General features: G+C 36.5%; 1 protein-coding gene across 3 annotated transcripts; it reads right to left on the bottom strand.

Annotated features, from left to right (window-relative positions):
• Positions 1 to 1379: 1379 nt before the first annotated feature.
• Positions 1380 to 10504, bottom strand: mRpL2 (mitochondrial ribosomal protein L2). Of its 3 annotated transcripts, none has more exons than XM_067092131.1 (8): positions 10403 to 10504; positions 7663 to 7777; positions 6301 to 6448; positions 4787 to 4961; positions 3613 to 3686; positions 3391 to 3484; positions 2671 to 2789; positions 1380 to 1721 (listed from the first exon to the last, which is right to left on the bottom strand). In XM_067092131.1, exons 2-8 carry the CDS (start codon positions 7765 to 7767, stop codon positions 1474 to 1476), a joined length of 963 nt encoding a protein of 320 aa, XP_066948232.1. In that variant the 5' UTR covers positions 7768 to 7777; positions 10403 to 10504; the 3' UTR covers positions 1380 to 1473. The 3 variants fall into 3 exon arrangements, with proteins under 3 accessions (XP_066948232.1, XP_066948233.1, XP_066948234.1); XM_067092132.1 differs by having other exon boundaries at positions 10436 to 10503; XM_067092133.1 differs by having other exon boundaries at positions 10432 to 10465.
• Positions 10505 to 14799: the final 4295 nt, after the last annotated feature.

Raw genomic sequence — 14799 nt, 5'->3', positions numbered from 1 at the left:
CAGCTACTGACAAAGGGAGATCTGGACTCAATAAGCACCAAACCAGTTCCTCCTACATTTGGCAGACCTGTTGAATCATGGCTGTTCCTGAGGAGAAATAGGGAAACCTGACACTCGCCTGGTGTCACGAAGCACTTCTTCTACCCCCCATCAAGTGAGGACATACTGCTGCTCTCCTGCTGAGTGTTAAGTTGATGAAATTTCTAGGGGTTGCAGCTAGGGGCCAAAGGGATGCTGCAAAGAACCTCCAGTAATGCCTACGGTGCAACCTGTGGCGCACTGACGGCACTACCCACCTACGGGGTTTTTCTTTAACTGTTCAACGTGGCTTTAAACAAAAAGTGAACAAAAGGATGTAAGCTTGTTCTTAGCCACTTTACATCCATAGTGTTAATGCAACAACTGTCAGGTAGGCTACCTGCCCCAGCTCTTGCACATCTACTCACCTTGGGGGCACATTTCATAGGTATGGTTGACATGGTTCTGTGAGCGTGTTCATGAACCACTACTTCCCCATTTACTGCTAGGACACAAGGACTATCCCAAACTCCCCCCTTCCTCATTACTTCTGGTAAGTTTACACAGAAAAGTCCAATGTTGCATCTTGCCATGACAAGCTTTCTACCGTAGCTGAGGAGAGCCAGACTCACGGACAGTGTAAGGTGAAAACAGCGAGTGCATATCATCTTCCCCCTCCTCAGAGGGCAAATGACATGAAACAATGGTGCAACACCAGCCAAAACTGAAGACAAAAGAGAAAACCTGATGCAAAGTGAGCAAATGAGAGTCATTTTTAGCACAGCCAACAAGGAGCCATAGAAAATTGACAAAAAAAAAAAACAGTTCTGGTTCTATCAATGGCACTCTAATGTGTACTCATCAATAGAAGGTTCAAAGGTTCAAGCAGATCCCAGAACAGAAAACATCATTCTTGAAAAGTAAAGTCCCTGGCAAAAGAATGAAAGAAAATGAAAATTGGAAATGACATTAATCTAAAATTCTTTCGAAAGTCTGGGAATTTCCAGTCGACAGACACAGATTATCAAGTGTTGTAGTCAGAGAGAAACGTTGCTACAGCCAACCTAGACACCTGATCCTCCTTTTTTTATTCTTCTACATTGGAGTGACTTGTCTGGAATTCAAATGCAATTTTAACAACTTCTTGTGAATTACATCAGCGCTCATGTAATGCAGGTGGCCTAGAACAATTTCAGAAAAGTAATTCTCCCACTGAAAATAGTGTCAGGTGAACAAACTAGAACACCTGCACTTAGAAAGTCATGGCTTACAAATTTCCAAACTATTTCTTTGCACTTGAATGTTATACCAAGATGGTGGAAAAAAAGACGACAAACAAAGTTTAAATGACATAACTAAAGCACTCGCGAACAAATTTTATTCTCATCCCACTAAACTACGTAAAACGTTATACTACATACAACAGCAGCAACCTAAAAGATTAAGAAATTCACCTTAACTGACTCTGTCAGTAGAGGGTATTAGTCTCTTCGGATGCCTCTCACCAGTCAAGGTTAACGTAAGAATAGGTACTTCCGCTTTCTGCTTAGCATAAACTTGTACAGGTAGCGGTGCCTTGAGCTTTCTTCCCTGGTGGCCATCTTTGCGCTGCCACAGGCCAGACCTGGGTCTGTTTCCCAGCCAGCGGTTCCTCTGCGCCGAACCAATAGGTTGCTTTCCGTGGTCTACATTGGAAATACGCCCTGCAGGTATAAAGTGGCATTATTAATTAGTCTGATGCGACAACTGAATCCCATTTATATTTATCTGGTAAGAATGTTTAAAGATACAAATTTGCATGCACTCATCATTAAGAGAATTAAAAGCCACAGTACCTTAATGGTACAAATGGAAAACATGACCGTGAACGTTTCGAAGAACTCTCGTAATTAATGAGCAGGTTTATAAACTAAATAATTATAATGATGATTGAGAATAATAATGAACAATATCTCCTGCAAGCTATCTGTAAACAAACAACTGTTAAAGAAATATGATCACTAAAAAGATAACACACTATAACTGTAATGCCTTCTTGTATATAAGAAAAATACTCAAGTAAAACCATGAATATTTCCATATAACTGGGAAAACTTCACAGAAGAGAGATATCTTTCACATATACCGATATTTAACAAGGAAAACTTCACAAAGAGAGATATCTTTCCCATACACCGATATTTTAACATGGAAGATAGAAATACCCAATTCTGTCATAGTTTTAACATTTTCCAGGGTATTCTATTACAGCATTTACTGTGTTTATTTGCTAGAAGAAGTTTCACAACTGCTGTTTAAATTATGTAAAAAAAGACCAAAAACAATAGCTAGTAGTGTTCCACCAAACAAGACAAAACTTTTTACGATTTTATGAAATTTAGGCTGTCAACCCAAGCACTGAGGGCACCTGAGACAGTGACAAGAGGAGTTGGACAGCAAGACGGCTACAAAATACAACAGCTAATACAAAATGTATCCAGCTCTCCATCGAACTTCTCATGAAACTTGCAATCAGTCACTGGAACCATAAACTTGAAAGTCCAGGCTATCTCCAGTTCAAATACTTCCCTACATATAAACATAAAAAATTTAATACATGCAGATTCGAAGCACAAGCGCGACCAAAAGGAAAACTTTCATCAGCTTACTCACCAACAGTTGCCATACAACGGGCATCAAGGGCAATCTCCCTTTTGGAAGGCAGCTGAATGACAATTTTATCATCCATCTTTCTTTTCACTATTGCAGTGGTTCCAGCAGAATGTACAACTCTGTTAAAGAAAGTAAATGTGAGGGCAAATGAAAATACAACACCAGCCGAAACTGATGTGCGTCAAGTTCTTCATTCATTGCTCTTTCTGAAAGTTCCTGTCTACTAAAAGGAAAAAACTGTACAGAGTAACAATTCAAATTAACAGACCTAACACCTTGGCAGACTTCTGTACTTATCAGCTACCAGATTATTGATTATTTTTTCCCATGCTACCATCTTAGATGTGATACATTTTTTGGTATATCTCTTGAATTGAATGTTAAGTGTAAAGTACAAGTTAGTGAATGTTAGGAACTAAGTGGAAATGCTGCTATCTGTAAGACATCTATAAATTATTCAAGCACAGGCTATTATATAGCCTTGTTACCTAATGGGCTTTGTTACTTATCTGAAGGCCAGACCCCAGAACATCTGCTAACTTGAGGTGCTACCATAATACAATAAAGAAGTTACTGTCAATACAAATTTACTACAGGCAGTAAAAGAGGGGGACATTCCTTTAGAGTAATGATGTGTTACCACCATCAATATTATCAAGAAATCTTTCAAAATTACCCAAACAAAATATATAAGACTTTTGCAGTGGTTAACTAACATACCTCGAACCTTCTCCTGGTATCAACTCTACACAGCAGACATTCGTTGCTATGGGCAATGCTCCAAGGGGGTAGGCATCTCCATCCTTTGGCCGCACTGTTGGCAAAAATTACATTTTTCACGGTAAAATGTACACTAAGGGAAAAATAACATACATATAATTCTATAATCATAAGAGCTTCACTTAAATTTCCTAATCATACAAGCCTTAGAAAAAATCTTGCCTGGAATTCGAGGTATATATGAAGAAGTTCTTATTAAGTCTCCTACTTTCAGACCATCAGTTGCCATTCTATACCTGGAAAGAATAAATGTAAAGATATGAGAAATAGACCTTTATAGATTTTCCACTTTCACACCACAAAAACAATTTCCTTTAGGTAATCAGTTACTACTCCAAACTATAAATAATAATGTTTTACCAAAAACTAACATTTACAAACTATTGGGCTGGATAAGTGTAAAACAATGGAATAATGCATCACCCTGGAACTGAGAGGAGACTGCCTTCAGACCTTGTCTATTGTCAATCTCTTGCACAGTCACCCTTTGAAGCTTTGCAGCTATGCCACTGCAAAGTTATAGTATACAATACATCTTTTACCACACCTGCACTAAACTATAACTGTATTAAGAAGATTTAATTTCTCCTTTACTTCCCAGCAATGTACAGCTGTTCTCACAAGATGAAATTAGCTTATGAATGTCATTCTATGGTAAATCAGTTGTCAACAATTTACACATGACCTCAATAACTCTTTGATTTTTTTCTGCAGTTACTACCTAGAACTGTTTGCTTTAAATTTACAAACTTTCTCAGGTAAGATGTATTTTATTTCTTTCCTGTGTGGGCTGCAGAAAGTTAACTGAACTAAAAAATATGAACTGACTTACCATACATCAGCTGGTCTAGATTAAATTTCCACATAGGGTTTAAAGAACTTTTTTAAAATATACTGTATTTAATTTTTGCTTAATACCACTGACTTTTGGAAATATAATACACTGCCTACACCATCATATGAGCACATTACAGTGTTATCTACATACAAAATATGCATGTTACTGTGCCAATTCTAGGTGTTCCTAACACTTATTAAATGGCTCATTTAAAAATTTGTTTTGGCAGATGTTTTTACAGACATGTCCTTACTTACTCTAATGCTCCCTACTTATCCAGGGTTGGGAAAGATAAGCATAATCATTGCTAAGAATACCAATGTAAAATTCTAACTATCTATCGTACAGTATTTTGAGGCTTGAACTATTTCTCTTATCTCTGATGTGAAGACAACATTACCCTGTCTGAACATGCGTCCTAAAATCCTCCATTCTCTCTCAAAACATACAACAACAATTCTGTACGATTCACTCAGGTGACTCTAAGTCTTAATTTACCTTAGTTTATCTCCCGATCCAACAAGGGCTATTCTGCCACTACGATTTGGATCATATAAGATCCTCAAAACTCTTTCGTCTAAAAATGTGCCATCAGTTGGGCCCGTCCTCAACCTGTGCACCCATCGATAGTTCCTCTTGTGGCCACCTCCTATGGCGCCGTGGATGATACGACCTAACGTGGAAACAGGAAGGTTATCATATGTAAAAGTTAAATTTTTCAAACTAGACCTTACTATTCACAATCAACTAGAGCTTGTATTTCTTCATGTGAAGTACAGTATAAGAAGGAATGCTTTACATAAGAGTTCAGAATTTAAAAATACTTATCACTTTGTAAAGGAACTGAAATCAGAAAGCACTTAACAAATGAATGCCAAATAAACTATGTAAGGATCAGCTCTCCATGTTTTGATTTTCACTGCCAACCAACAGATCCTTTAGGTTGTTCCAATACCCTTTAATGATAAAAATAACTGACATGCTACATCCATCATAAACCATGTTGAAAATTTCTCTAAGTACTTAGAGAACATGAGTGTGTTTATACTTCCAAAGTATATTCTTTTTGCTCTCTCTCATAACTGGCTATTGACTAAAAAACTTCCAGCTTCTCATCAAAGTAAATTACAGATGGCCTAAAAAATATGCCAAACGGGTGTATTAAAAATTCCTAATCCATGAAAAACTTCAACATGTTCAATAGATTCTTGACTTCAGCTTAAGGCCATCACACCCATTATGGTGTCAATCCTCACTCTAACTGGTGCAAGCTGCCTGGGGTGCAGTTTGTCAATGGCCAGAGACCTTTGCAAAGATGCAAACCCACTCTGAAGGCCAAGTGAACTGCAGGCATACAATTGTCTTATAATAATCATCCACAACCCAACTAAAAACTAACCATCATCATTATTAATATAATGTATATAATTCGCAGGATTAAATTTCAACTTAGACTATTGACCAAGGGCAAGATCAGACGTTGGTGGGTCCCCACAGGCTGACTGGACTAAAATCAGTCACATGACATTGCTCTAACTTTTCCCAATGGAATCACTATGATGTGAGTATCACTTCACATAGAAAAATCCGTATTCTCTACTGCTTCTTTCTTTCAGCTGCTGCATAATATGTATGAATATATGTGTTGATTTACTTTCATTTTTATTTGTTGATTGACTTTTATTATGTTACTCTCCAACTCTATTTCTAACTTTTTTCACACTATGACACTTTTTCTGTAGAAGTTTATTTCATATAAATATTTGTACAATTTGAATACTGATAATGTTTGTAAAACTATACGTAGTTTGTGCTCATCAATGATTATGTTACAGTAAAAGTACCTACAGCGTACAGCACTTTGATGAAACTGGGAACCCAGAGAAAAACATCAGAATGAAGATTAACATTACTAGACTGCTAGCAAATTGAAACCTAATTTCAACACTGTATTATAATCACTTCAGTAGCTCTTTCTAAATAAAAAAACAACAAAAATGAAATTTTTGTACCTGTATCAGGATCTCTTCCTCCTAATTTCGTCATCGGCAAAGGCTTCACAGTGTACTCTCCGTCCTCAGGATAATGGACCTGGAACCGGTAATTTTTCTTGGTGCCAGGTTTGGGACGATTCAGTTGATACACATTGTAAAATCTCACCTGGGAAAGAAAACATGGGAACAATATCTACAGGTATTACAAATACATGAGCAGTAAAACTGATACAAAGCTAATTATGATCTAGAAAGAGGTCTTTCTTGAAAATACTGAATATAATGCACATAATCAGAAAAGTACAAAATTTTCTGAAAATAATTTCAGTATTTCACACCAACACAAAATGCGACTTTTTGCAATTTTGAAATGTTTATGCCGACATGTATTGACGCTAGAAATATCCATGATCTAAACAATTATCAACGTAATCTATTTCCCCACCTTGGTATATCTAAATGCAAAAGGAGTGTAGGAGTAACTTGTAGCTATCTAGGTATTTACTGGAGGTGTAACAACAGCCAGTGTCAGAACAAACTCAAATAATGAAAGTTTTCAAATGATTTCATAAGCTAAAGTACAAATACAAACAACGGTTTCTAATATGGCAAAAAGTACAGTACACCAAAGCGCAATATAATCATGCCTCATTGGCATTAAGGCATGCTGATTTATGACCCTTAAATGTAATTGTCAAGAAACTAACACCAACAATGACATTTATTTTTAATATGGAACCACTGTCATCATTATCAAAAGGAAGTTTTGTTCTACCTGACATACCAAGTAGCCTGTGCAAGCATAAGTAATAGAGAAAATTTTGGATTGAAGGAAAAGCCTTCTGACTTTCATCTCCTTGTGGGATAAACCGAAGGGTGGTCCATGAAGTTTACTAACAATTTATACATATTGAAGGCTGTCAAAGACCTTTTTACTCCTTACAGTATTCTAAATAAATACAGCATCATTACTGCTGAGTGACAAACTATGTTATTCTCAAGGACGTTGTAAAGCAATCATGCTTTCTACTTCTACAAAAACCACAAACTCTCTGACAAGTAGCACAAAATGTGGATAGCCTAAACCACACACTAAATACCCAACTTATAACAAACTGTAATTCTTGTTTCTCATTTAACTCTCAACTACCATGAGACATTTGTATAAAGTTTGTGCAGTTCATTATTTGGACAGAAATTTCTTTCTTTATGTGGTACTAAATTACTAATTCTTCTTTCATGTGGTATTAAATCATTACCTTAACCTTTAAGAAATCTAAATTAAAATGAAAAGGCATTTAAAAAAGTGCCAAATACCTCTTAATAGGCTAATATATGAAATACGGTACATAAAGATTTAATAAAGCAGCAATGACTTACATCCTGTAGAAAGTTTGTGGAGGCCACAATTCCTGCAACTCCACACACTGGGGATTTCAGTGTACATGCTGCAAACCTCTGGCATAACATGCCAATGACGGCCATCTTTGTTCACCTAAAAACGACAACATACCAAGAGTTAATAGAATACAATTAGTATAAAGATAAGGATAATAATGTTCACTTCCTTTCAGAAATAATATACTTGATCCTTCAAAGAAGTTCATAATCAAAGAGCTTTAATCTACTGAGTTAACTTAATGTCTTTAAAATTAAAAGGCATTTTATTTCATAAGCAATAAAATGAGAACATGGCACTGTGGTGAATTATGACTTGGCCACCTAAGGAAAAGCATTCTCATGCCATCATAACTGCTATCACTTCCAGATCTGAACTGTATAAATGTTTAACTTTTTAAAGCTAAAATTAATTTTTCACATACAAACCCAATATTGTACAGTACTCTATGTTAGCCTTATATGCAGTGGCATTCATCTCCAGTTATCCAAGAAATGGTGTAGTTTCTCTTTCAACTTTTCTGAGTACACATCCAGTCCCTGAGGTAAAACTGAACACTACTACTGTGCTCCTCTGGTTTTCATAACTACTAGTTTATGTGCAAAATTGGCGCCGTGTTTAGTGCCAGCCTCTTGGGGATGAAAGTAAAAATGTAAGCAAACGATAGTGAATACCAGAAAGATAAACAAAAGACATACACATAAACAAAAATCAGTAAATACTCTGGTCAGCGAATAACCAAATTTGGTTATTCTCTAGGTGCTCTGAACCAGCCACACTAATAGCTTTGCAGTAGAAAAAATTAACCAATTTAGTTTTAAAAATTATGTCTGTTTCAGCAAATTCCAATTAGGCTACCTCACATACGCCTGAGTAGCTACGTAGGTAGTAAATCTCATTACCCAAAATTTATTAAAGATCCTTGGTAAAACTGAAGACTACTTCAGCGGCCTGGCTCCTGCCAGCTGGCAACCATAATACTTACCACCTTTTGCTTGTTTTTTTTTTAAAGTTTATGCCTTTTGTTTGTGTTTATGATATTTACAGTATTCTGTTTACGTTTTTATGTTCATCCCCAAAGGATAGTATTAAACACAGTGCCCATTTCACATGTAAATTGATAGTTACCGAACAAGACAGGCACGGAGTAGTCTTCAGTTTTACCAGATCCTGAGCATGCCGGTGCACTGGACCTAAAGAGTCCTGTTGAAGGGACGAGTGTAGAACAACAGGAACAGGTTCGGAAGATGAAAACAAACCTAATCTTTTCTAGAATGCCATGTCCTGACCTAACCAGATCTTGCCTTCCCAACCTCACTTAAGGCACCTCTTACCTGGCAAGGCGGGGGGGGGGGGGGGGGGTTGTTTGACCCTCCTGGACCAACCCAAGTAATATTAAATATTGGAAAAATGGACTAAGCTTCCGTTTGGAGGTAGCATTATGGCTTGGTCCCGTCCTAATGCAAACTACCCCTTGGACTCAAGAGTCATCTCAAGACTTGAGGCTAAAGAGTTCCAAGGGGGGTGGGAGCAGACAGGATACAAATTAGGGCATGCACAAGTCATTAGGGAGCCGTATGTTCAAGAAGGGACTGGTTAAGGAAACCTATTGTAAAAGGTACTATCCTACCCTAACGTACCCAAACCTAGCCTAACCTAGCAGGCCATGTTACTTAGTACCAGGACCCCCAGGTGGAGGAAATTCCACTTTTTACCAAAAGCTCCTCTATAACACTGCACATGCGCAACAGCACTCCAGAACGGCCAGCATACAAAAACACATAATTTCTGACATTAATTACAAGTTAATTACAGTCAACCACCACAAAATAATGGTAAATTGTTAATAAGCAACCAAAATACATATTTCTACCCAAATTAGGGTATTGCTAAGTATTAGCTCCGCACGGACTATACGGAATGGTTCCATGAATACGAGAGACATTAGGGAGCCATATGTTCAAGAAAGGATTAGCTTAGGGAATCTATTATAAAAGGAACCATACTAAACTAATGTACCCTACCTAACCTAACCTAGAAGGCCGTGTTACTCAGCCAGGGGCTCTGCCCCCAGACCCCCTGGGTGAAGGAAACTCCACTTTTTACCAAAAGCTCCCCTATAACACCGCACACACAACAGCAAAAATATTTTAAGTTCTTCAGTTAATTACAGGTTAATTACAGTCGAACGACAAAAAATAACAGTAAATTCTTGATAAGCAACCAAAATACTACAGAAAAGGTCAATTTCCCAAGTAATAGGCTATCCAATGCAGAGCTAATACTTAATTCTACCTTTAAATACAATAAATATGACAAAAATGTTTTAGTCAAGGTTAGTGCTTAAGGGTTAAGGAGGGCAACTAGCAAAGACCCACGCCAAGTAGGGCGTACCGGCCTAGGTTAATTAAGCTAGCAGCAAAGGTTAAAGGTTAGCTTAAGATGATTTCTGCTACGCTAAGTATACGCCTATTTCCCTACTTTTTATTCTATACTAGTTTGGGTTAAAAGGCTTTACCGAGGAAATAAATGTAAGTGTTCAAAATAACATAGAAGGGTTCAGGGTATCACGGTTTGGAATTAAATACTGGCCCGGTCTCCGGTGGGCATAGTTACCCACCGCCGGGAATATAGCTTTCCCTAAACTACTAAAGGCTAAGCTAAACAAAGAGCTCTTTAAAGCTAAATAATGTAAAAGAGTAAATTTCATATTTAACATACAGAATTCTATATCAAATAATGTAGGTTACTTGCATGAGTTCGGGGGATATAAACAGCAAGTTCTGTTTACATTTGCCGAGTGCGGTACAGTTTGATTATTTCGGTACCGTTCACATCATCCCGTATTTCATCAAATACAATTAATTAGAAAAAATAAATATTTATATTCATATTTATTGCAAAAAAAGTGTATTTTATTTATTCTAATATAAAATATTTATAATAAATATGACAAATACTTTCATATTCTGATCAATTTATCATTAAAACTCACATTCGAATATTTAGGAACATACATAACGCTCCCGTTATTTTGCTTCCTCACACAGTGAAAGAATTCAACGGAAAGTCATTGATGCAATCGCAAACAAGTGACAAAAACAATCATATTTATTGCAAAAAATTGTATTTTAATGAATTTAATATACATTATTTATAACAAACATGACAAATACTTTCATATTCTGATCAATGTATCATTAAAACTCACATTTGAATATTTAGGAACATACATAACGCTCCCGTTATGTTTGCTTCCTCACGCAGTGAAAGAATTCAACCGAAAGTCATTGATGCAATCGCAAACAAGAGTGACAAAAGTATAAATTAATGTAATAACATATTTAATATTAAAAAGAGTAGAAGAGTAAGGAGACGGATTTAAGAATGAGTTATTTATGACAGGAATATTATTCATGATGCCTTCGTGATAACAGAAAGTATAACGGATTCAGATCATAAATAATCAACAACTTTAAATGGGAACAAGGATATGGCTCAGGAATTAAGTGAATACCTTTTAACAGTAACAATGATAAATATGGATTAGACATAAAATATGTAATATATAATAGGAAAGATAAACTAGGACACAGGAGGAAACAGAGGAAAATGTAGCTTATTTAAGAATTGAAGTAGACAGTCAGAGGAATATATTTAAAACTCATAAAAACGACATGCTTAAAAAAAATAGAAAACTCCCGTAGTCTCAAAAAGTACGACTATTGTCACAGCACTGGTGGAGATTGAAGAATTTTCTGTAAAAACAAGGGTGGTAAACGTGAAGTTGCTGTATATAAAAAGTATGCTAAATCTAAAAAGAAATAGATATTGCAAGAATAGGCGATTCTGTTGAGTTTGCTCAGCAGAATCCATACATGCTACCAGAGCGAAGAATCTGATACCCCAGCGTCTTGAAGAGTCAGGTAAGAAAGCTATCAGTCAGTTCTACGAACAGTGTGAAGTGAAAGAAAAAACCCGATTACAATAGTGGACTTTTTAATATAGACAGCTACAGTACTTTTAGGTATCTTTAAGTCACAAATGTTAGCTTTTTTTAATACTCCGTGCAAATTTAAAGATAGATAATTCAAAGCAGAATGATATTTAAGATAGACCTAGCAGCAAGTAAAATCAAATCAAGGCTCGGATTAAGTTATTTTTGTCAGAAAAGAAATACATACTCAAATCCTCAGTGTCACAAGTCTACGGTCTGGAGAACAGAGGAAATAACTCAAGAGAAAAAGAAATAAATAAACTCACCCAGATCATACCATGCTGAGCTCGATCTAAGTACAGTAACCAGCCAGCAATAAAATTGCTGGACGGTATTCAAAAATAGATGTGACAGCAACAAGGTCTAGGGTTGAAAAACTTAAAAAACAATATATACAAGTAGAAAACAATAACAGTGTTATCCATAAAGCAAAGTAACTGATACGGACGGACGGTGGGAGGGGGATAATTATTAGATAGTATGATAGAATAAGTCGGTATACAATATAGTGGCCTGCAGAATAGGCCTGAGTCAACTGGTGTGACGGTTGATAGAGGTGTGTCTGTAGGTCTATCTGGTCGTTGCTCGCTTAAAAAACAGAAAATAGAAAGCAGTTCCATTTGGAACAGTGTGTGAAATGCAACCATAAAATGCTATTAAGAAGCTTGTTCACATGGAAGAGCGAGTGGCATACATATATGTTAGAGACGAACGAATAATGGTCTAGGATTCTAGCTGCAGAGGTAGAAGTTGGTTTTTTTAGTGGTGTACCCTCTTTCATGGAATGTTCACTACACAAATTCAGCCACATTTTCATAACTTGCTTTTAATATATTTGAATATTCGTCAAACTGTAGTGCTAATAAACACAAAGGTATTTCTGCTTCGTCTACACGAGACTTGGTCTAAACCCCTTTAACCCGTTCTTGGAGCTCGGACACTAATCGGGAGTAAACCGCCCTTCTTAATCCATTTCATCGTGCGATATTCCTTTCTTGCTCTTACCTTTTTTGTATGTTATAATAAAAGCACTCCTGTGTTTTTCAGAGATGAGAATTATGTTGCGTGAATAACTGTATATCATCAAATATCTGTAGGGTGATTTATTCTTTAGGTTCTTAGAGTTGAATTAAACATTCTAATCTATAGTTTCTTTATTGTTCAGATGTTTTATAACCTTCTTGGGATGTAGTGCATGTCACTCTAATTCTCCATTTATATTATATTCTGCTGAACTTCTGGTAAAGATAAAAAGTGAGAATTACTGGAAAAAAAAGCTGCATCGTTACTGAAATTTAAACCCAAACGAGAAAGACATCAAGTCGTAAAATACTCACCACAGTGAGATGGAACTTACAGTAGGTCTAAGTGTTGCCAAGCTATTTGTACATAGGTCTAGGACTCTAGGTGATGACAAGCTATACGTACACAGGAGGCCTAATTGTTGCAATGTTTTTGACAGACACCGTGTAATACGGTGCTTCAAATGCAGGGGATTTGTAAATAAATAAGTTGAGACGTACAAGAGAACTTGTATTCCCAGAGAGCGGGAAAGACCACAGGCCGATTGAGATCCTGAGAGTAACCGGCTGTCTTAGACGCACCAAGAAGAAGAAGAAGAAGCAAAGACAAAGATAAAACCAGGAAATATGATCTAAATGAGACCTGTAAAAATCAATGTTGGAAAACAAGCCAAAATTACAAGGCAACAGAAGAAATTGAGTGGAGAAACACGAAAACTGCAGAATTAGGAGAAATATTCAAAAGTTTGAGGAATGAGATGACACAGAAACAATCTAGAGCTGTGATCAAATTCAGAACTGTAGCCTTCAGAACGTACTTCCTAAACAAGTGTACATTAGAAATGTTGATGCATAACTATGTAACCACAAGAATAGACCATTGTAACAGTGTAATGGTCTATCGAGTAATTTACTGAATGAGGTTAATAAGCGTGTTTTGACGTAAAATGTGAGATAGGGTAACAAACTGGGCCTACAGGTTTTGACCAAGTGAGGGCCAAAAAAGAAGTCTTTCAAAAAGATAAGCAGGGATGAGAGAGAGAGAGAGAGAGAGAGAGAGAGAGAGAGAGAGAGAGAGAGAGAGAGAGAGAGAGAGAGAGGACTATGTATACCACGAGCTACAAAATGGTTATGTTCACTATCGGAATTTCTTCTGATGTTCAGTGGATCAACTATACAAAAATTTCAAATGCAGGTAACCAGTAAGGATAGACACTCCCTAGAAACCAAGGAGTGCTTATTTTTACTTGCTCAAATTAAGGAGTGCTATCGTTAATCGCTCAAATTAGGGAGTGATTAGCTATAATTTCTTAAATTAGGGAGTGCTTATCTTTACTTGACCCAAATACGTTACTGGTGGCAGTACTAAAACGCAAGTTAGTATGTGCTCATGACAGCACCCTGATAAACATGGGACTTTTAAGTTTATCTTCATTTTTTGTTAAATATTATCTTTCAGTTTTTTTAACCTTACCATCGAGGTTAATCCCTTCTTTATGCCTTCTTTGCGTGCTCGACAAAATAATAATCAGTTCTTATAATAATGCCGCAATGTGTTTCATGCATTTAACGCTTAAAATTTATATGAGGGTGGATCGGCAGGAACAGTTTTTCAAGCCATTTGTGATTATTTATCCTTGTTCTATTTTAGCAGTTATTTATTGGTTACATGATTAGATTTTTTTTTTCAGTGCGTCTGCAGGTTGAATTAACAATTCATTATTTAGGAGAGAAATATACTTTACCATTAATTACAGTGCACAGCCCCCATCGTTTGTTTCTGATAGTGAAGACGCACCAAGGGTGGTGGAGAGGTCCACTTTGGCTATCCCGCGGGTTTAATCTCCATACTGTCCGCTGACACTGGCTGCTTAAGGCTGACCACGTGTCAGCGAAATTGAGGTTTTGGCAGAGACGGCCAAAAATTATGGCATATCTCTTTTTTTTTTTACAGAAAATTAAGGAGGTTTGTACGGAAAATATGCAAAGTCAAATATGTTTTCGCTGATACCTTTAAATGAATAACATTTTTTTATATTATTATTCCGTTTGAGTATTCTCTAACGAGGCAAAATTTTTTAAGCATAAGGAGACGTTCG

Source organism: Macrobrachium rosenbergii, chromosome 48 (genome assembly GCF_040412425.1).
Source record: "Macrobrachium rosenbergii isolate ZJJX-2024 chromosome 48, ASM4041242v1, whole genome shotgun sequence".
In the NCBI taxonomy this organism is placed as follows: Eukaryota; Metazoa; Arthropoda; class Malacostraca; order Decapoda; family Palaemonidae; genus Macrobrachium; species Macrobrachium rosenbergii.
Note: the sequence above shows the minus strand (reverse complement) of the source record. Positions and strands in the feature narration are given on the sequence as shown.

Coding starts and splice junctions, on each gene's coding strand:
- mRpL2 (XM_067092131.1), bottom strand. CDS start 7,767: ATGGCCGTCATTGGCATGTTATGCCAGAGGTTTGCAGCATGTACACTG. Junction 4,962..6,300: donor AGGAAGAGATCCTGATACAG/GTACAAAAATTT, acceptor TTTCCACGTTAG/GTCGTATCATCCACGGCGCC. Junction 3,485..3,612: donor ATATATACCTCGAATTCCAG/GCAAGATTTTTT, acceptor TTTTGCCAACAG/TGCGGCCAAAGGATGGAGAT.